Source organism: Corapipo altera, unplaced genomic scaffold (genome assembly GCF_003945725.1).
Source record: "Corapipo altera isolate COAL_440 unplaced genomic scaffold, ASM394572v1 113, whole genome shotgun sequence".
In the NCBI taxonomy this organism is placed as follows: domain Eukaryota; kingdom Metazoa; phylum Chordata; class Aves; order Passeriformes; family Pipridae; genus Corapipo; species Corapipo altera.
The window spans coordinates 12225550-12248337 of NW_020884895.1; the positions used below are offsets into that span (position 1 = coordinate 12225550).

The 22788-nt window shown below is 41.3% G+C and overlaps 2 protein-coding genes across 2 annotated transcripts in view; one reads left to right on the top strand and one right to left on the bottom strand.

The window, feature by feature from the left end:
• Positions 1 to 3819, top strand: part of WWTR1 (WW domain containing transcription regulator 1) — a 47272-nt gene extending 43453 nt beyond the window's left edge. Inside the window, exon 6 of the mRNA XM_027647595.1 lies at positions 292 to 3819. Coding sequence (XP_027503396.1) covers positions 292 to 476 — 185 coding nt within the window. The 3' untranslated portion in view covers positions 477 to 3819. The remainder of the gene's footprint in view (positions 1 to 291) is intronic.
• A 4614-nt stretch (positions 3820 to 8433) lies between these two features.
• TM4SF4 (transmembrane 4 L six family member 4) lies at positions 8434 to 12480 on the bottom strand. The gene is made up of 5 exons (XM_027647596.1): positions 12049 to 12480; positions 11718 to 11807; positions 10509 to 10642; positions 8864 to 9053; positions 8434 to 8658 (listed from the first exon to the last, which is right to left on the bottom strand). The coding sequence occupies exons 1-5, from the start codon at positions 12220 to 12222 to the stop codon at positions 8641 to 8643; spliced, it is 606 nt and encodes a 201-aa protein (XP_027503397.1). The 5' UTR covers positions 12223 to 12480; the 3' UTR covers positions 8434 to 8640.
• Between the last annotated feature and the right edge of the window lie 10308 nt (positions 12481 to 22788).

Genomic DNA, 22788 nt, shown 5'->3' on the forward strand with positions numbered 1-22788 from the left:
CTCCGAAGTGGAAGGCCAGAGCTGGGTGCTTTGGGCACTGCTGAAAGGGCCTTTCGTGTTTTTGAGAGCAAAGCAAGGATGTGAAGAGTACTCTTAGAAGAATATGCATTCTGCAAATACAGTTTTGAGTAACTCCTATCCCATGTGGTGGATAGGAGTGCTCACAAGTGTTCATGGGAAAGGGGGAGTCTGAATTTTAAGTCAATTCTGTTGTTTTAAGTCAATTTTGTTGTTTTAAATTACCCACAAGAACAGTTTGGTATTTCAAAAGTTCTTCTTTACTTTTCCTAGGAGAAACTATACCACAGACAACAATGAACATAAATCCACAACAAACACGTTTCCCTGATTTCCTCGACTGTCTTCCAGGAACAAATGTTGATCTTGGGACTCTAGAGTCAGAAGACTTGATCCCTATTCTCAATGATGTGGAGTCAGTACTCAACAAAAATGAGCCCTTCCTTACCTGGCTGTAATCAGACAATGCTGTTTGGGCCTACAATGCAATTCACATTTCTTATTCCTCTTGAGATAGAAGCAGAATATCTGAAAATCCTCAAGAGATACAACGTACTGCCTTAATGAGTTTTGCTACGTCGTCTTTACGATCAGTTTAATTTCTGCCTGGATTTGATTGATAACAATTTAAATATAAAATACATATTTTATATATATACACACACATATACATATATATACATACATGCATATATATTTCTTTTTAAAAAGCACACTACTTTAGACATCTGTGTACTTCTTTACCTTTTCAGACCAGGCAGTAACGTTTCACTTTAAGGACAGAAAGTGGCTGATGTTTGTGCATGTCCGTGACTGATCTCCTGGATATTGACTGACATCACAGACCCTTTGTGAACCACAAAAGCTAACTGCTAGGTCAGTTGGTTCAGAAAACATGCACAGCATCAGGCCAGGAGAGCAGTTTTATTACTGTGTTTATGACAATAGTATCAGAAACTTTTTTAAATCAACTTACTTAAGCCTTAAAAATCTTTTTTTTTTAGATCTTAGTAACTAACTGTGCTGTATGGAATACAGATTAAATCTGATCCATATGAGCCATAGTAATTCTCATTATATATTTATAAAGGCACAAACAATACTGTAGCAGTTTCTTTTTTTCAGTATATTACTGTATAGTTTTCAGAAAAGAAATACTTCCAATCTGAAAGTACCAGAATTGTTTAGCAACCTTTTTACACTAAAATATTGTTGCAAAAGAAACCAGGCTGGTACTGACTGCTGCCTTTTAGAAACAAAGCAATGTATTATAAACAAGCATTTAAAAAAAATTCTTAGATTTTTATGTTTATTATATTAAGCACTACAATTTTGTAACTTAACACGTGAACAAACAATTTTTTATATATATATAAAATCTGTGGCAAGTATCTTAAGTGAAAAAATATTCTTTTAAAGTCAGGTCTGGAAAGCGTGGCACAACTCGTTAATGTTATACATAGTGGGAAAAACCCCTTCCTCGTACTGTTTTCAGTAATGTTTTTAACTGACAATGTCAAAATACATGTAGTTGTATACATGAAAAAATGCAGTACCTTATCAGGCTACTGCTAAAGCAGCATTGGGACGTGCCTGGTAAAGCTGCTCAGTTCTTGTGTCTTTCACTTACTGTAGTTGGTGCACAGGACATGAGGCGTGTGCTCTGTGTTTCTGCCTGTTATGTAGCCTACAAACACCTCCTTACCAGAGGTTTGGGACTGAGAAGGCATCAAGGACATTAAGCTTGCAGTTCCCCTGAAATGCAAATGAAGTCCTGAAAATTCTTAAATATTTTGAAATTGTTTTATTTATAATCTATGAATTTACATTTTTTTATATGGAAAAATAGATTTGTTTATGAAAGGCATTAAAACTTTTCTCTAAGCTTAACCCAGGCTATATAAAGAGAAGAGATGTAGCACTAAGTGTAACTGTGTGTTTATCACGTCTGATAACACTTAACAAGATCTTACTGATGCGCCAGAATATTGATCACTAAAGACTTTTTTCCATCTGGTTGGGTGAAGGTAGGTGAAAAGGTCAGAGGTGAAGTGGTGGTAATACAGAGTAGGTTTGGAAGACAAATGATGAGGTAAAAAATGTAAATCCTTGCTGGGAAGGGTGGCTGCAGACAGGGACACAGCAAATGGATCTCTGGTGTTCAGTGAAAAACTTAACTGAAGCACTCAATAAACAACCCCATCTGTGGTGAACTGCTGGGTGTACGTGGTGCCACAGGATAAAAAGCACACATATTGACATTTTAGAAAAAAGATGGAAGGCAAAGACCTACAGTTGTGAAGTTGTATTACATAGGGAAAAGTAGCTTTTTTAAATGTTTTTGGTTGGTTCTGGGTTTTTTTTAAATAGAAAAAGAGATGTTACAGCAGGGTTGTGTCTGCACAGAATTTAATTACTGAATGGGCATTGCATTTCTTTTACTCTTTTGGAGGAGCTATTACTTGGGGGGGCATGTTAATTATTTTTACTAGTGCTAACTTTTGAGATAGCACAACATTTCTTTCCAACAAACAGGGGACCGGGCAGGGCTGACCAGTATTACTGTAATTAGGTTTAATCTCTCTCTTTTAAGGATTTCTTCAGGTTGTCAGCCTAGATGAAAAACAGATGATCCTAGGGCTTTGTTCTTTAGTGCCATGACTGGTGTTGGTAAAGAATTGGAGGTCTTTCGGCCAGCACGCAAGGCCAGGTTGCCAGCACTGCTCAGTTGGTGTGAGAAGCTGATGCTGTCACTGCTGGAAGGACCCGCAGCAGCTCCAGGTCTGAGTGCTGGTGTGATCCAGAGGATAGTGCTCATCAGTAGATTATGGGTAGAGAATGCAGTTGGTTCATTTGCTAGCAAGTCTGCACCATTGAACATGTGAGTTTGTTATAATAAAAGCTATTCCGAGCTGGTTGGCTCTGGACTGCTGGGAATGCTGATTCCTGCCTGGCCCCACTCACTGTTGTCAGCCAAAGGCTGTACTTCCTACAGGGAAGACTGATGCAGCTTTCTAGTGAAGTCATATCAGATATTTATCAGAATTGTGAACCTGCAAGCTTGATTCCTTTTCATTGGTGTTTCTGGTGGTTGAGTGTCTTGGTGCAAAGACCTTAAAATGGTAAAGCAATCATAAACTGTGTTTCCATGTTACTTCCATAAAAAACCAGCAGCAGATCTGAAACAGGAGGGTGCTGTGCAGAACAACACTTCAGGGTGAAACAGCTGCCAGAATCTTAGGTCAGATCTTTACTCAATCATGAAGCAAATTGTGCTTAAGTTAAAAGTACAATTACGCTGTCAGCTTCTAATTTTTGTAATTGAGAGGGTGTATCAGGTGAAGTGTAGCAACAACAAAATATGTTTTTCAATGTTCTCTTTTTTAAAGAGATTTTGGCTTTAAACAGGGTTGTGGCAGAACTTTTCAGTATTCAAAGCATGTGTAATATGAAAATAAATTTATTGCTGACAATATTTCACTGTGTTATTTGAGATTTTGAACATTTACTGTACTAAATGTACACTGTCTATTTGTAGTATAAATACAACCAGTGTGCCAACTGGACAGTTTTGCCGTGACCATCCCTGAGGGTGGCATACGTAAGTCTTGGTGATACTGAAGTAATGGGATGTTGTTAATTACAGTTTGTATTCTGGTAATACTGTTAGAATGTAACTTGGGGAGGGATTGGATCTGACTTTTTGACAAATGCTGTTTGGGGGAAGGGAAGGATTTAAATGTCTATTTTAATTACAGAAAAATGTGGGTGGGTGTTCAAATAAACTTGTTTCCTAATATATACATCCACATACATGCTAGTTCTTTAACTATTTTATTTACTTTTTTAATTTTGTTATATGACATGTGTGAGCATTTGTTTATAATATTTAGTAACTTGCAATAGATTGTATGTATCAAAAGCAATGAGATCAAACAATCAGATCAAACTGTAGTATCCAGGGTTTGATTCTGGGATTTTTTTTTTAAATTATTTCTTTGATCTTGTACATGAAAAACAAATATAAATGAACTTGAAAGATTTTTGGATGCATATTGGTTTTTTAAATGTTTTGTTTTGTTTTGTTGGGTTTTAGTTTTTTGGCAGGTTTCAGTATGTGCTTCCCAGGGAACTGTACAACACTGCTTGGAATAAAGGTGCAGACATACAAATCTGTGAAAAAGGTATAAATGTTGAATAAAAATATTAGTACTTAGCAAGTCAAATGGTTATTTTACCGTTATCTTTCAGTTTATTAGTAGTTGTTGTTATGGCTGTTAGTGGTGGTTACAATTTTACTTGGAATGCTTATAACATGCTCCCTACTGCCACCATTACTTGTTTCTTTTAGTGGCACCTTGTAATTCATAATTCACTAACAACACAAGTACTGTTTTATGATTTGTTTAATACTGTTATCTCTAAACAGAATCTTTAGCACTCAGTCCATTGGCTGTTAAATGCTGCTTTGGGGGCTTAAAAAGTGCCTTAAGTCTGATCCCTTATTCAAGAAGTTTCTTAAATTCTGCGTTAAGAAAATACCTGTCTTCTTTCCTAGGAGCAAGCCATGAAACCTAAACATCCTGGGATTCTGTTTGAATGTCTGGTCTTTACTGTCAGGGCACGTGACATGAGTCATTCAAGATCCAGTTCAGCTGTTACTATTAATTAATTTTAATAATTTTTCTTGAATCATTCTCTTCCATAATTTATTAAAGTTAATTGTTAGAATGTGTCTTAACGGTATCTTGCATTTACATAAAAGAGATCTGGAGCCTCCATCGAACATAAATGCCAAGTGTATTAGCTTCTGACTGTGTTTGGAGACGTGATTGCTAGTTCGTGCTTTATTTACTCAGGAACACTAATCAGGTTTCTTTGGCAGAAATAGCGAATGTGTGTTTGTAAAGGTCATTCAGTTTGTTCCTAATGGTACCAGCTCACAAGACTTCAGAAGGTCTCTCTCCTTCCAAGCTGCTCAGCCATGCTCGCTACAGCCTTGCTGCTGCTGGGTGTTGTTACCCAGGAGCTGTGCTAAAACCACTCTTCAGGAGCGATTTCCTGAGGTTGGTACGGCCTGAAATCCCCGTGCTTTCAGAGGCCTGTCCGCACCCGGCTGTCCCAGACGGAGGGTGGAAGAGCAGCCACGGGCGGGCCCTCCATGGGTCCCTCACGCCGGTGCAGGTCGGGCCGCACCCACAGCCCCAGAGCCGGTGTCTGTCCCGGGCTGGCGGCTGCACATCACTCCGGCAATCCATGGAGGCCTGTCCGGAGGGCGTATGGTATATGGAAATACCAGCAGTGGTATTACAGTCTTTCTTAGCTGGTCCCCAAAACCTCAATCTTCCCTCAACTATTAATAGTGCTCGTGTCCCCATCAGGTCCCTCATAATTCCTAAAAGCACAATGGCTGGAGTCACACACAGTTTCCTGGAAAAATTAAGACTTTATGTTAGGGTGGGGTTGGCTTTGTTTTGTTTTCTTCAGAAAACAAGAATCATTGTAAACAGGTGTGTCCACAATTCTCTTCGGAGCGGGAGGGTGAGGCCGGGCAGGAGGTGGGCCGGCCGAGGTTCCTCACACCGCTCCGCCGGGCCGGGGCTGCAGCTCCCGCCCTCAGCTCGGCAGCGGGGCCGGGCCGGAGGAGCGACGCCGGCAGCAGGTAGGAGAAGGCGGCCCTGACCGTGGTCCGACCTGCGGGAGATCTTGCGGGTCCCATGCCCTGAGTGCCTCGCGGGGCCCGGGAGGCTCCGAGCGGGCTCTCGGCCCCGCGGGAGGCAAAAAGTGCCTACGGGCCAAAGCGGGAGAGACCTTTTTTGGTGCCGCTTTCTGCACAGACCTGTTTCCAAATAATGCCATGAATTACTCTAACTAGAACGGTTAATGAGCAAATTGTGTCATTTTCAGCGCCTGCTAAAGATTCTTCCCGGTTTGGATTGTTAGGCTGCACAGGTGGGGGCAGTCTGTATCTCAGCAAAGAGTCCTGCAGCAAACTGGCAATGAGGGGTGGAGGGTAACGGTGCTGCTTCGCAGGTGAAGATGTCTATAAGAAAGTCCCATTGTGTTGGCAGAGCTTTTGTAATTTTAGTAAAGCAGTGCGTCCTGATCTAGTGAAAAAGTAATTTGGCAAGAAAAAAGGTCAGAGGTGTTTTATCTGGGTTCTTATTCATGTTCAGTACTGTCATACCAGTGTCTACCCCCTGGGGCACAGACCCCACCTGTATCCCTGTAATGGAACAAGTCGGCCTTCCCACCCTCGGACAGCTGGGGTTGCTCCAGGGTTTGCCATTGTTTACCTTGCTGCTGGTTATACCATGAGTAATGTAGAATCCATGAAGGGGGAGCTAAAGTTGAACTGGGAACAGGTAATGAGCTTTCAAGACTGGAAAAATATTAGAAAACATCCCTTGCTCTGGGCTGAGCAATTTTTTTTGAAGTATATGTGAAGTATATGTTACTTCACTATTTTAGAAATGAACCTTTTGCAAAGAGTTGCCAGTTAAATAACGCATCATTCCCTGACAAGTCACACTGTGCTGTGGTTAACGTATCATTTTGTTGCAGTCTATTTATTGGAGATGAGCAATGAAGAGAACTCTTAACTGTATATACTTCAGCTGTGCAGGGACACCAGTTTTATCATGCTGAAGTGCGTGAGCTCAAAATCACATGTGTACACTCCACATGTAATCTGAGTTGTTTAATAACCAATGTGTTTCCTTTAAAGTAAGCTCTTGGCTGAAACAGTGCCACACAATGTCAAAGTTGCCGTGCTCTCAGTACCCTGGTCATCTGGTCACTAAGCAGGCAGTTTTTATGGGTGAATAAGCTTCAGTTAACATGGGCGTCTCTTGAGATTTTACAAACAATAATAATATTTTCCCTTTCTGCTACTAGGATTTCTACTTCTGTATTTTTGTATGTATGTTGATATTTGTACACACTACAACGGAGTGTGGTGTTCAAGTTGGTCAGGGCTCCTGAGGTCTGTTTTAACACTTCCAGTTATCCCTGGTTGTGATTTCTCTCTTACCATCATCCTTCTGTTCCTGCCTAGCACTGCCCTCTCTTTAACTGTGACTTCTCTTGCAGAAGCACCACTGGCCTGTTATTTCATTCTCTGTTACAAGGATCTATGATCAATCACTTTCCTTGATTTTACTGGACATTTAGCTCAGTAAAAACACAGAGCAATCTCCAATTACTGCAGAACTGACACTGAAACTAAGTGCTAGGGGACAGCCTCAGATGTTAGCCATAACTGAAAAGATTTGGGAATACTGTTGTTGCCGCTTTGAAGTGTGAGTTCAGCTGAGCTGCTGCTTCAGGTCCTTTTCCCTTGTTGGATACACCTCCAGGCCAAGGTGTGAATGGAGTCTGGATCACCAGATGAAACGTGTGTGCCTTGTGCCAATATCTCCCGTGTATTAGCTTGTGTTATAAAACCACCATGTAGCTGGATGTCTCTTGGAAGCACTAACTCATGCTTCCAACCCCAAACACCCATTTGTTTTGGGTTTGGGTATCATAGCTTGCTGTCTGTTATTTCTTGTCCTATGTCCCTCAAAGATTTATGTATTCTGTTTATTAATATATCAAAGTTGTAAACTATGCAACCACCCATCCCTTTGTTGAATGCTGATGAGAAACATTCCACGTCCCCAAAGGCTTCATATAAATAAAACAAGACAAATGCAAGATGAGGTGCAGGACAGCTGCTCACCACAGATGAAATAGATGTGAGATGGTTGCACAGTGGGTGGCGATATAAAGGGTACTCTCAAATTCCTGCGCAATGCAGTAGAACAGGTGGGGCAGACAGCTGTTTCTAAAGAGGGGTTTTTATAATTTAGCATCTTGCACAATGTATCACTGAGGCCACTTTGCCTCAGTTAATGTAACTCTCAGTACCTAAATCAAGCTATTTAACATTTCTTACATATGGGTCAAGAACTTGCAGTGCTTTTGAGTACTTTGTTCTTCAGATATCCCTAACATAGATACAAAGTACATGAAATACATTTTCTGGTTTGTGAAAATTTGTTTCAGAAATTTTGTGTAGAAGCAGTTGATTTGAACCCCTCAAATGTCTCCAATCCCTCTTATTTCCCTCTTGATTTCTTTGGGAAATACTTTTTTCTTTTTAAGTTTTAAAAGTTCTTTCTGAAAGGTATTTTTGCCTTTGAGCTCTCTGTTGCCTTTCCTATCTCTTTCATAGCACTATGCCAAACACAGCTAACTTGAACTTCTGCAAAAAAGATTAATAAATAGCATTTGCACTCATGTAGATTGGAAGCTTTGAGGAGTTACAAGCTACGTAACTGACCTGAATAGAAATTGTAACCCAAAATTGTATTTTGCCAGAGAATAGGCTCTTTTTAAATGGAAGCTGTTTTACAAAAATAAATATGAATGTGAGAGTTGAATTTCACTTATTTTATTCCACGATGAGGGGTTTCACAAAGGCTAGAAAGGGAGTCAGGGCTTCATAACATTGGTGAAGGGAAGTGCCCTTCATTCTCATCTTCTTGACCAGAGCCAGTGCATCTCAGGGCTGCCCTGTGGAGGGCTGCAGAAGGGATCTCTCAAGGTGAGGAGGGTTGTCTGCAATATTCATATTCTTTAGACAGTTCCATCTCCCTGGAAGAATAAAAATATGGAGGTAATTTAGTTGCTGTGACTTTGAAAGGATTTTATTATTTCTCAGTGGCAGCAGTGTACAGTTTTGTCTGTACTTTAGGAAACATGACTGGATGAAGGCTAGTTTAGTTTTTCAGACTGTCAGCTAGTCAGATGTACATATAACTGGTCAGTACACAAAATAACAGAACCATCAGTTGCTCACCCCACAACATCCACAGCATTTGCAGTCCCCACAGAGGGTTCCAAACAGCCCATTCACCACCTGAATACCACAGAGCACACCCTGGATCAAACTCATGATCAGCAGCAGGGAGAAGAGGGTCAGGTGCCATACGACAATATTTTCGGGTGCCAGACACTTGTTCCACAATGAATGGTCAGTGAGGTAATCCCTACAGGAGAACAAACAGGAAGAAGACAATGTTAGCTCACAGAGCGAGGGGTCTCTCACAGCTGACAGGTTGTGTCATGGCCGAGGTTCTGTTCACTTTGGCACGAATTTCCATTGCCACACTGGTGCTACGTATCTAGAACATGATTTCAGTTTAGTTTCTAGATCAGTTGAAGCAATTGATTTGAAAAGACAAGGCATCAGAAGGGAACAATTGGAGACAAGTTTTTCAGACATTTGAACAATTTGGTGTTCTTGGAAGAAAAGATCATAGTCAAGCATGTGCCAAATAGGTGTTATCTGTGCCAGTGTTTTGCCAGGGGTGTTTTTGCTGTTTTTACTTGATTACAGCATTTTTTGTTGGGGATGGAAGGGTGGTTGGGCATGCAATCCATTACCTCAAACTACAGTTGGGAACAAGGAAGTACACTGAAATAAAGTCAGCGCACACGGCCGGGGCTTGTTCAGCCTCTCACCCACCAGCACCCCCGAGCTGTTCTCCCAGGGCTGCTCTCGATCTGTTCATCCCCAGCCTGGACTGATACCGAGAGTCACCCTGACCTGGTGCAGCACCTTGCACTTGGTCTTGTTAAACCTCATGAGATTCCCACTTCTTGAGCTTGTCCGGGCCCCTCTGGTTGGCCCTGTCCTTCAGATGTCACCTGCACCACTCAGCTTGGTGTCATCCACAAACTTGCTGAGGGTGCCCTCGATCCCGTTGCCTGTGTCATTAGTGAAGATATTAAATAACACTGGTCTCAGTAGGGACCCCTGAGGGACACCACTTGTCACTGATGTCCATCAGGACTCTGAGCTGTTGACCACTACCCTCTGGATGCGACTGTCCAACCACTTTTCCATCTAACAGTTCACCCATCAAATCCCAAATCACCTCCCTGTCCTCCATGTGCCTCAGCACAGCTTTCAGGAGGGTCTGTTCCATGATCTCGCCAGGCACAGGGGTGAGGCTGACAGGTCGGTCATTCCCAAGGTCCTCCTTTCTACCCTTTTTAAAGATAGGGACAATGTTTCCTCTTTTCCAGTCACCTGGGATTTCACCTGACTGCCAGGACTTTTCAAATATGATGGAGAGTGGCTTGGCAACTGCATCAGCCAATTCCCTCAAGACTCTGGGATGTGTCTCATAACATATCACTTCTATTCATCTAGGTGGAATTTATCCCCTTATACTGCTTATCATGGCAAGAGTAACCTAGGAGGAGGCTGCTCATTTCTCTTTATTGGCTCCTTTGAAACTCAGTTGTTCTAATTGTACTTGCTGTTCTTTACATCCATGCTCTTGAGCCTTATGAAGTGTTGGTCTGTGTTGCTGGCAGTTCTAAGAGCTTCTGTATTTTAACCAAACAGTATAATTCCCATTTTTGTACAATGAATTTGGAAGTTGAATCATGTCACAAACTTAAAATATCCTTTTTTTCTGATTGCCTTGTCTTACCCATCCGTGAAAGGGTAGGTCCAGCTGCCTCCAGTGTTACATTTAGGGCCTTTGTTTAGGGCCACTGCTGACAGAATAAAGCAGTATCCAGCTCCCAGAAGTCCAACTGCAGCAAATATTATAGAGGAAAACATCTGATGAAGAGAAAAATAACGTTATTTTTGTTCTTACTGAAACAGTGAAATGCATCCTATTCATGTCAGTGTAAGTTCCCTAAATTCAGCTGTTACCAATCAAATAGTCAACTCCTGAACAGCTAAAACATATTAGTTTGCAGTTGCATAATAATGTGTAAGGCATATGTAATAGGTTTGCAGCATACCTGCATTGGTAAGGAAAAGCTTTCCCAGCGCTGATGTCCCGTACCTGAGGAGGACAGGCCGGGCGCTGGCAGCAGATGGCACTGCTCCCCTCTGGGCCCGCCTGTCCAGGCTCCCCTTCCCCTTCAGCAGCTGTCTTTCTCAGGAGATTACAAGCAAGACTGAAGCCTTGGACAACTCAGGGCATTTAAAAAAAAAATCTACATTATCCCTTTACAAGTTAACTTTGATATCCTGGTCACATTGGGACCAAATAATTATATTTTTCCTTCCCAAGTCTCTCTTCAGGTTTCATATTAGTATGCTTTTATCTCCTCACAAGTGCTTATCAGTGCTAGTTCTAGTACAATGGGGATGGATTGGAAGGTATGACTTTATTTTTCTGGCTTTCTATTACAGCATTTTCATTTTTACTTACTAATATGTAACTAAATCGTGCAAAAACTAATGCCCTGCTTGAATTCTGAAGCACTTATAGCCATTGTATTGGTCTGCAGTGAGTTGGGAATGTAGTGCCCAAATGCCAGAGTAATTTTTAAAACTGCCAGCACAAAATGTCTAAAGAGAACTGTTATGCTCTGCAAAACAAAACAGTGCAGATCTTTAAGAAATTAGTTTTAATTGTGATAGTAACTATGAGTATCTTGAGACAGCAAAAAGCAACAAAGCTTGTTGCTTTGTGGTACCTGTGGCACAACATCAGAGGCATAATACAATTTTTACAGCCTGCTATTTCCACTTCCCAGCACTCAGACAAATGGCAGAGCTGTGTGTCCCACACTTGAGACAGCGTCTGTCTGGTCTCTCAGTGACTGTGAGAGGGAGATACATCTATAATATTGGTAACAATTTTCCTTTTACTTTCTTTGCCATGTTTCCTTTCACTTACCGCAAACCTCTTTCCACAGCTCTGATTACCACAGCATCCACAGCAATCATTATTCTGAAGGCCCAAAAATACCAAGGCAGGGAAGATCATCTACCAGTAACAGAAATACAGTTTGAATTGGGATTAATTCAAGTTACATCTTCTTTTAGATATAATAGTTCTATGTATTTTTTTTCTTATCACTAGATTAAATTACTTATTGCCAAACTGTTGGATGACTTATAACTTATTTGTTTATCAAAGAGGAATTTGCAGTACTGAGAAAATTCAACAATGCAAGTCATGACTGGGGGTTGGGGGGAGGTAAGAATGTTTGAATTCATGTACTTACCAATACACCGGATCCCAAGATCCCTCCAAAGTACCAGACCTCATCTGTAATGTGTCCATTGTCTTGAGCCACTTTTCCTCCAGGGAAAAACAACAAAATGTTAGCGAGGGTGCAGAGCACAGCCAGGGGGATGAGAACGGTTCCCAGGCACTTGGCACAACCTCCCGTGCACATGCTTCTTTGAAGATATTGCAAACACAATTGAAGGCAAAATAAAGTCTCTCAGATGTTCTCAGAACTGCTTTATAAAAAGGAGTTTCTCAGTGTACTTTGCAAAATCCAGTTTCTGCTGTGCCGTTAGAGGAGCTGAGAATGCTCCTGTCAGTGTTGCTGCAGTCGATCCAACATGCCCTGTGCTGCTTATTTATATGTCCTTGCAGCCGTGATGTCAATTTTCTGAACGTCCATAAATGAATTACGTTCAGTGCAGCCTCTCATTTTACTATAACAACCCACAACCTCTGTTAATATTTTACTACAATGGTTGAGACACTTCATAATCCGGGCTCAGGTTATGGGTAGATATCTCTTAGTTCTGGATCGTCATTTTTATGACACATGGTACTTCTTCATACTACAAAATATTTCTTTGCGAAGACTGACATGAAAAGGCATGATGAGTCAGCTGATATTAATAACATACTCATAGTCCAAGTTCTTACATGTCATGAGATGGTTCTGTAATTGAAATAGTAGATAAACTAACTGATACAAAGGTGAGCAGTTATAGACTGATAAAGATACACATCCACAAATCCGAAAAAGTTCTTGGATTGCAGCAGGATGAGAAGCACAATTTTATTGCTGTTAGGCAATTGCACTGTGTCATAGGGTATGTGTTTCTCTGTATTTGGGATTAAAAGGTTGATTTTATATTTATTTTGTGATTTTTGGAAATTGTGCTACAGGATGGAAGACTGTTTGCAGGAAAGACTGAATTAGAAATACTCTAAGATTTAAAGACCCTCTTCACCAAACATTAAGTCATATGGTGAAGATGAATCAAAACCTCAAAGTATTTTCTGTAGATTGTATTTTGAAATTACGGCATATGCTGCATTTTAGGATAACTCACACTTTTTTCTTCCTTTCATAGGAGAATGTTTTGTATCACACATACTTAGGCTTATTCAATAAATGATGGTAAGAAATGAATAATGATACGCATTCTTTAATATATTAGGAGGACCAGAGAATGGTTTCTTTGTGAGGACCACTCCTAGGAACAGACATGTCTTTAGTGCTGAGTGGACCATGATTTCTGAGGAAATCACACTAATTTACTTCGTAAAAGGGTTTATTCAGGTATTTATTAAGATGAATTTTGAGTGAGTTCTCATGTTTGCTTATAATGCAACACAAATGGAGTCAAGGGGATGTTGGTGTGAAGCACAGATCTAGCAGAACAGCCTGGACAGTGACAGTGATGGTTCCTGGTGGACTGGAAGATTCCCACTAATCACAGTGCATTCCATGCTGTTGGCACAGAAGCCGGTAGCTGACGATTCACCAAACAGTTTCTGGGAGTTGGGCTGCATTTGTTTTTCTTGCCTCATCTCATCCCCTCTTAGGCTTTTTGCTAGGAGTGGTGGAATCCGTGAACGACACGTGCTGTTTGGTGCACGTTTAGAAAGCATGGCCCTTTGCATCCCACACTGCTCAGCCAGAGCAGCTGCCTCTGCCAGTGCTGGGAGCTGCCTGTGTGCTGTCCCAGCCATGTGCTGTCCTGCCCGTGTGCTGTCCTGGTCATGTCCCAGCTGTGTGCTGTCCCAGCTGTGTGCTGTCCCAGCCGTGTGCTGTCCCTCCTGTGTGCTGTCCCAGCCGTGTGCTGTCCCAAACGTGTGCTGTCCCAAACGTGTGCTGTCCTGCCTGTGTGCTGTCTTGCCCATTGCCCATTGCATGTCATGCCTGACCTGGGCACGGGACCTGCCTGTCCTCCACACAGAGCAGACACCAACAAAGGCTTTGCCACTGATTGTTGATTGATTGGGCCCTGAAGGAGAGAGGGGCCTCTGGTTCCTTCTGTGTAACAGCAACATGAGCCTGGCCACTGAGGAGGGCATTTTGAAAGGCTCATTCTCATAAATTTACGTTTCATCCCAAGAAGAACGCCTATTTTGCAACCAAAGAGCAGACAGAGAAACAAAGTCCTGACTGAGAGCACTGGTGTTCAGTAGGATGTCAGTCGGGCCGATGTAAGCAGTTTTCATGGCTTTCAACAACCAGCTATTGCTTCTGTGGCAAAGATTCAGAACCTGAAAACTCTCCATGTGTCACCTGATACATTAAACTTTCATGACATTCCCATTTGTTATTCAGCATCTGTAATTTGTCTCGCACTTGTAGTGGTTCTGTTAACAAGCACAGAGAAAATGTTTGCTGTAGCTGGAACATAAATCTTACTTGGCTTATTTCCCCTTCTTTGTTATACTAGAATGTGGCTTTTTTGCAGTTGTGAATCCTGGCTTGCAAGAAGGGGGAAAACTTTAAATTGTATTGCATCCAGCACCCTACCATCTTGGTTCACAGCAAGTGGCTCAAAGGCAGATGCTTCCACCAGGTCCTTGCCAGGCTTTCACAGCACAGCACTCCTCTGCTTTCCCTTCCTCCACTCTCCAACACTGTCAGTGCCACTGAAGGCCACAGGCCCCTCTGTTCAACTCTACTTTTTAAACTATTGCCAACCTTTATGTGAGGGTTTAAGTTACACTTTTTCCTCAGCAGGTGTGGTGGTTTAAGGCAAACTGGCATCCAGCCTGATCTGGAAAACACCACTTAGATTGATTCGAGTTTTTCTCCCAGAGAAAAACTGAATGGTTTGCACCCGATTCCTCTGAAAGCAGAGTTCTTCCCTTCTGTTCTAAGCCCACGTTTTCCAACTCTGGCCATTTATCTGGGAGGAGGACCAGTGACCATTGTCAGGCATTAGCCATAATTGCTTGTCATGGAATAAATGCTTCATCTTGGAGACTCTGAGGGCTGATAACTGGGGTGGTGCCGGTCTGTGGGTGTTGTGTCATCCTGTCCTGTTGAACAGCATTTTTCTAGCAATTGTGGTATCACAATGGAAGGCACTCCTTTCTGATGTGCTATGGGAGGGTGTTTCCTCTTCTCCTTACCTCCTGAGTCATACAAAGCCTAGGCTGTGCAGAGAAAGATGAAATTACATCTTTTCCTTTGGAAAAATAATAGGAATGGAAGGCCACTCAGATAGTTTTGGTACTTTCAGGAAGATGTAAGCGGTGACAATACCTTACCAATTTTTTATTTTGATGTCTCTATTAATTTTTAATTAATAGGTGTGTAGATAGGTGTGTCTTGATCAGTTTTTATGTCAGTTACTGAACTCATTAGACAGTTACAACCAAAGGTCATGAGTTCTTGCTCTTGTGACTTGTGTAGCTGCTTCCGTATTCGAAATGTAGTTTGGATATCTGGAGCTTCATAAGGTTCTGTGACAAGTACTGATCCTCCCTTAAATTGAGCCAGGGAGGGGTTGGGTACAAATTTATGGGTAAGACAGGATTTACAGTAGCATAGTTGAAAACAGGTCTGTTCAAGCCTCTGCTGCTGCAAATAAATTTGTGTGTGTGTTTGTAATATTTATATTTTATGTATCTGGTGACACACTGATACTAAGCAAGAAATACAGAAGTTCCTGCATAAAATCCATCTTAAAACACTTAGCATGGTGTTAGAGTTGCTTTGTGTTGTGCAGTTCCATTGAGGGCTGGAGAGAGGCTGGTAAACTGTGGACCGAATTCCTTTTCTTTGAAGAGAGTGTGGATAAGAATGAGCTGAAAAATATCTCCCTTCATGTGACCCAAATCTTTGTTGCAGTGAAAGATCATCTTAGTACAAGCTCTCCTTTGGAGAGCTCAAAAAAACCCCTCCAGCTCTGATAGCTGTGTAGTGAACACAGCAGGGTGTTCTAAGGGGACAGACCCCGCTCCTCTTGCTGATGATTCAGCCACTCTTTCCCTGTGACATGCATGGATGTGAAATGTATATTGGCAAGAAGCTGAAAGAGTGGAGCTGCGTATGTGCACAAGTAAAAGTCATCATCACACCCATATACACAGCTTTGAGAGAAATTCATCCCCTTTCGTATTCCCAGACTCCTCTGTCAGACCTGGGGCACTGGCTGTGTAGGAGGCACCTTAGAGCAGAGAAGGGAAGATGCCTAAGGAAAAACTGGGTGACATGGGCTTGCCTCAGATGCCAGACTCCCCCAGACTCTGAGGACAGACTGGTAATGTGCAGTGTTTCCCTCGTATCTTTTTGACCTTAGATCTCCTCCTGATGTTTCTGTGCAGATAAGAGCTCATGACAAACGAAGCTTGCATTGGGTAGTGTTTTAAGGGACACATGGACATCACAGTGAATACAGAAAGGCCACATATACTGATGAAGAGTGTTTAGGAGAAGTGGGCTGGAAGGCATGTTAGAACTAGAACAAGCCCAGATTCCTGTCCAGTGTAGGCAGTTCTGCTGCCAGTAGTCAGAATTTAGATGTGATTTCAGCTTCCAAGAAAGATAAAACTTATTAGGTCCTAGAATGCTTGTCTGCTATAGGTGGATAATTGCCAGCTTAGAGTGGGACATTGCTCTGCCTCTCTTGAGAATGGAAGTAGGTCAGATGAAGAAACCTGAATTTTAATGTACTATTCCAAGTAAAGGTTTTATTCTGTGACATCACTCTGATATCTGATAGCCTAGTCCTTTCTTTTTAGAGAAAAATATTTGAAATGAAGTTTTGATTTCCATTGATGTTAGATGTATAAGTTAATGATGTTTTCACACAGAAATTTATTTTACTAATTGGACTTTTACTGCTTTACTGTAACTCAACTTCATCCTTCTTTGCTGTTTTACTGTTCTGCAGTCAATGTTCTGTTACTTTCTGTTTTAGCTGCTCCCACTGCCTGTTCACCAACTTTGCAACAAATGCCCTTTTCTATATGAAACATATTCTGTAAAGCTTTTAATAATCCCCTTCCTTCATTCTCCTCAAGGCATACTCTAACTACGAGGCCAAAAGTAACTGCCAACAGTAGCAAATAGGCATATGGCCTCTAAGCAATCTCTGATGCTTTTCTAATTTATATTACTTTTAAGTAAGTAAAAATCATGTAACTGTGTATGTAATGTCTTTTTTTTCCTGTTACATGTCTTAAGTCTTATGATATTTATTTTTGTTCATTTGCAGAAAAGGCTTTTTGTTATGTATTAGTCAAAATTGCGTTTTTTGTAAACTACAATGTCTGTAGGAGAAAACAAAGGAACTTCAGTATTGTTGTGGACCATCTAAGCATCACTGAAGTACTTCTAGTAATGAGTACTGAGGACTAAAATTCAACCTGAGGTATTTTCCAAAATGGGAGAAAAAGGACTTGTTTCCTTTAGGGCTGCCTGTTATTTATTTCTCTGTGGGGTGTATGCACTCTATTGTTATGCTGTGAGTTTTTGCCAAGTCCCACAAATTATTATTTACGAAGGTTATGCGGAGCATGCTGAAGTGCACAACTGTCCACCAGGTACGATCATTCTTTTACTGAGTATGGTTTAGTTTTTCTTCTTCCTCCTGACTTTCCAAAAGCAGGCAAACAAGCAGGAGATGCCTGGGAAACCATGCCAGTTTCTGCAAGTTTGAGAAACGAATAAACAGCTTTCCCTGTATGTTGGCTCCTGTGGTAAATGAGGAGATGTGAGCTGCACGTCCATCAAACCAAGCCTATCTAGTTTCATTTCTGCTTCTTGGCTTTATATCCTCCATTTGTGTTGTCCAGGTGCTCCGTGGAAATGACACAATTGTGGCCCATTGTCTCTTTTGCTGCTCTTGCCCATCCTTCTGTAAGAGATATGTCTGCCTTAAGGCAGGTGTAGGGAGGCAGAATGAAGAAAGGCAGGAAGGCTGTCTTTTATGTGGAAGTAGAGTTGGATAATTTCTGTTTCCATTTTGGATCAAATCTGAAAGACTGTTATGGTTTTGAAGTTGTTCAAATTTAAGGGCTGTGGTGGCTCATTCCAATCTGTATGTCTCATGTACTCACACACAATTCTGTACTGCTTTTGATTGGCAAAAAGAATGCTGTTGTATACTGCATTCTCTTTAGTCCATCTGGTGTGAGACTGGGATGTTTAATGCCTCATAGTTATCTTACTCATAACTACAAACATGCTTCCAGCTGGCTAGTTCATCTCCCATGCTGATTTCACAGGACGTTTGTTAAGAATGGGGTCAGAGTCCATGTTTATAATTTATTTCCTCTTCAGTTGTTTGCTTTGCTATCCTCATGCTGTAATTCTATTTAAAAGAGAGATTTTCATGACTGAATAGTATTTTCTTCTATGCTGAGCTCCTCTGATAGCAATAAAGTTCTAAAGGAAGCAGATGATTGGGTTTTAAGCTGTGCCTAGAACTCACAATTGTGACTTTTTCTTTGTTTTTCCAAAATAAGTAAAACATTTAGTTTTTAGTTAATACATTAAGAATCTAGTAGCCTACCTTGTACATATCCGTGGTTCCTACAGAATTCTGTGGGAAACCTTGCTAGAGAAGAAATGAATTATCTTACCAAAATCCTTCTTCATCCACAATTAAAATGGCATTATTTTGCCCAACATGCTCAAATTGCTGGTGGCTTGACCTTGCAGTCCCTGTATTCCTGTTGTCAGCATTAGGCTCCATATGCTCGTGGAGGGCTCATCCTTGTGGGCAATATGTGACTACGTGTTAGTGGCCTTGCCAGCAGTGGATTTATTCCCCAGTCACTGCTGTAATGGAGAGCTGAGGCTGAGCAGTTTGCCTTTGCACTGTTGTAGTAGTTCATTGATTTCTTAGTTAACAAATAAATTAAAAATGGAGAGAGATCATGCAATGGCAACTCTAATTTTCAACCAATTCTATGAAAGTTTGTATTCTTTTCAGGATCCAGTTGAAAATGTGTAGAGATTTGTGTTCTTATGAATTGTGTGTTGTTTATTGACAGCCCCATGCTATCCAAAGAAAAGCCCATGGAGCAAGGACATGACATGCTATGTCTGTTATCAGACTATTAGTGCCTTTTTTTTAGCTTGGATTTCTTAGCTAGAGTTTTGCAGGGAGGACAGGACACCCCCCACACCTCAGTTCTTCCTGTGCTGTTGCAGCTTTGGGAGCTTACCCTGTTCCTATGTCTGGAGCATCCACAGGAGTGGGGGTGCATTTTCCGTCTTGCTCCCTCACCCTCCACTGCATCACTTTGCAATCATGAAATCTGCATTAGGTACAGCAACAAATTGGTTGCTCTGTAAATAGACATCCAGATGGTCTAAGGCAACTGTTTTGTATTAAACACTGTTTGTGCCTGGTAATTATGGATCAGTTGTTATCAAATTTGCCAGGCTAGGACTAGAATTATACTGCTGGTTACAGTATCTACATTAGGCTCCAAATGATCCTTAGCACTGGAAATCTTGCCTCTGGGTGTGCCGTGTCCCTCCTTACAGCATAATTCTTGTCATTGTCACTATGCAGTATCTCTTTACACAGGACTCTGTTGCTGAATTGTTACAAAACATAAGGATATTCTAGCTATCCCCTCTTTTAGTTACACTTCCTATTTGTTTTGCAGACAAAGTTAGTCCCAATTTGAAACTGAATTAGCTGTTCCTCCATCACTGAAAGCCGATATGCTTTTTAAGTATAGTGTGGCAGTATCCTGTCAAGTGCAGTTTGAGTATGTTAACTATTTCACAGATTTGTTTTTTATTATACTCCATAGTTTGAAGTTGCTTTTATTTTCTGAGATTTACATGGACCATTTCATTTTGTCAACATAGTGATTGAAGACATTTACATTATGCTTTTCCAAAAAATTTTGGCAGTCTGGATTTCAGAAGTGAAAACAAATTTTAAACTTATCTTTTAAATCACATCTTTTTGTTTCAAAACATGTAAGACAAATATTAATTGCTTTTGTCAGGGACAGTTTACATACAGTTTTATAGATGGACCTTGTGTGCTCAAAGTTGACACAAATCACGAATTCCTTTTCACCACTTCAGTTTAAACTCTATCATGACTTATGAAAATGTGGTGCAAGACTGTCTGCTGATGCATTTCTCACTAAAGCATGGAATATACAAGAAGAGAAGAGCAGCTGTACTTTTCTTGTGTCATTGAAATGATACCAACTACATTTGATGAGAGGAAAAATGGCTTTACCATAAATAGGTTAATTAATGGAGGTTTTACAGCAGCCTCTGCTGAATTGGTTTTATTTCCATGGAAACACTTTCTGCTTCCCGGATAACTTCGTTTCAGTAACTGTAAGACTGAAGTGAGTGGAAGATAGGCCTTTCTGTGTAGTCTTAAGTGGGCAACTACAATAAATTTCCATATCGTGAACAGATAAATATAGGCACTTAACCTTGTTGTGTAGGGGATGTAATGTTACAGGTTGCTGAGAACCAAATGTCAGCAAAAGTAAACACATAATTGAGAGTGAGCCTGTTGATAGTGCTAGTTCATCCAGACTAAAAGCACATACAGAATCTCAGCTGCAGGGAACATAATGCAGTGCTCTTTTGTTTTCTTTCTTTCTGCTGTGAATTTTTATTGTGTTTAGGAGCAGGACTAGAGCTAGGTACCTCTTGATCTATTCTATAAAAAACCCTCTTGCTCCTGTTTCTGCTTCAAATTTGATGTTGGCTATCATGCAGTTGGAAGGCCTAGAGAGACGCTTACCAGGATGCAGTTTATTTCGGAGATATATCATGTATGGGTTAGTGGTTTACTTTGTTTTCAGAAGACATGGAAGTAATCCAGTTTCAATGCAAAACACTGGGTTGTGTGAAACTCGAAGAACTGCAAACTCAGGGTTGGTTACAAATTTTTTTATTTTTGTTTCCCAAACAACAAAATAAAATTTGGATCTTTTTCACATATATCTTTCCTCAAAAACCTATAATGTAGTATGTCTTACAACAATTTATGTGCTTAGTCTTGATTTTTTTTTTTTGGTAAATGGTTAAAACTGTGGTCAGAGTTGACTCACCTTGAGTAGATTAGTTATCGCTTGTGTTAATATTTAATGGTACGGTACCAGGCTGTACCCTGTTCCTTTCAGAACACTCCCATATTGTTTTGACAGATAATGCATCTCCTGCATTAACACCAGGGATCTGGGATTAAGCAGGCTGTGTGACCTCAAAGGTGAACTGCTGTCTTTGTGTAAGGGCTGCAATGGATCCTAACAGTGCAAACATTCAGAGTCCAAGAGCCTAATTCTGGTCTTATTCATAGTGATTAGTAAAAAGCTACGAATGGATTGAGGAAAAAAAATAGAAATCATTCTAGTTAGTTATCTGTATCTCATTCTGAAAAATATACTGAGCTTTTTGAAGCTGGTCCAAGGCCCGGAGACTGTGGCAGCTCTTAAGAATTCTTGCTTCCTTTCTTTCTTGTCTGCCTCTTAAGCTGTCCTTTCCACCATCTCGTTGTGTAGTCAGTGCCAAGGTGAGCTGCACTTTTGAGATGGGCTGCATTCTGCTGCCACTTCCCCTGGCCATGGCTCTGCCCCTCCAGCTGCCTCCTGGCTGTGCCCGTGTCCCCTGCGTGGCACAGTGTCCCCTCTCTGCAAGTGAGACACAGGGGCAGAGTGCAGGAACAGGGATCTGAAAAAACACCGCAACGATGTACAGACTTGTCCTCTCTGGCAGTTAGTTAAGCCTCTCCAATTTTTCACCCTGCTCCCTTTGTTGTGTTTTTGGTAGTTCACCGAGAGGACAGCAGGCATGTTTTTGGCAGGGAGGAGTGCCCTGGCTGCCCCTGCAAGGCTCGCGTGCCGATGGCCTGGGTGGCAGCACTGGGCCTCCTTGGCCCGTGTCCACCTGGGCCTTCCACCAGCATTGAGGGGAGGGGGCCTGGTACTGACTCCTTGGCAGCAGAGCCATTCCCCTGTGCACAGGACTGATGGGCTGATCTGGTTGAAAATGAGCAATTTGTAGTTTTCACCCCGGGCTGAAACAGAGAGATACCTCAAAAAGAATTTAAACAAACAATTTGCACTGAATATATCCAGGGATTTCTCTGATGGTCATTACTGTATGACCTTGTCCAAGGGCTTCAGCTGTTGTCACATCCTTGCCTTTTTGAGTAAAAGTATTGGGTACTCTTGCAATATACTTAACAATACTAACTCAAAGCTACCTGACTTGCTACATGAAGTGTCCTCTTAATACAGTGAAGTCTTTATTACCAGCTTCACCTTTGTATTCTTTTTGACTGACCCAGTCTCTTTAATTAGAGTGTAGAGCTCATCCTATATGAGGTAGACCAATGCACTTGCAACAAACATGGGTAGAGTCCTTCCCAAATCTTCGTTCACGAAGCCTAGCCATGATTTTGAGAGGTCATCCTATGAGTTTGAAATGTGCTAAACCCTTTTATATGTACAGGTACATGAGATAAAATTGGCATTTCTCCAGCATTCAAGAGCAGAAGTTCTGACTGGATAGCTGTTTCAGAGCCACAGGTAGAGAGGTTGCTTGCAGGTAGAACCAGTTGCTCCCAGACACAGCAGATCTACACTTTGTCAAAACTCCTGCTTTTCAATGGCATGCTTTTCTTAGGTTTTCTTCTGTCTTCAAATGGAAGTCACTGAGGCACATGGTTTTTTCTATTTCTAATTTCTATTTAGGCAAGAGTAAGGGATCTAAAATTCAAGGTGCTGAAAGTCGCAATACAGTAGTTGA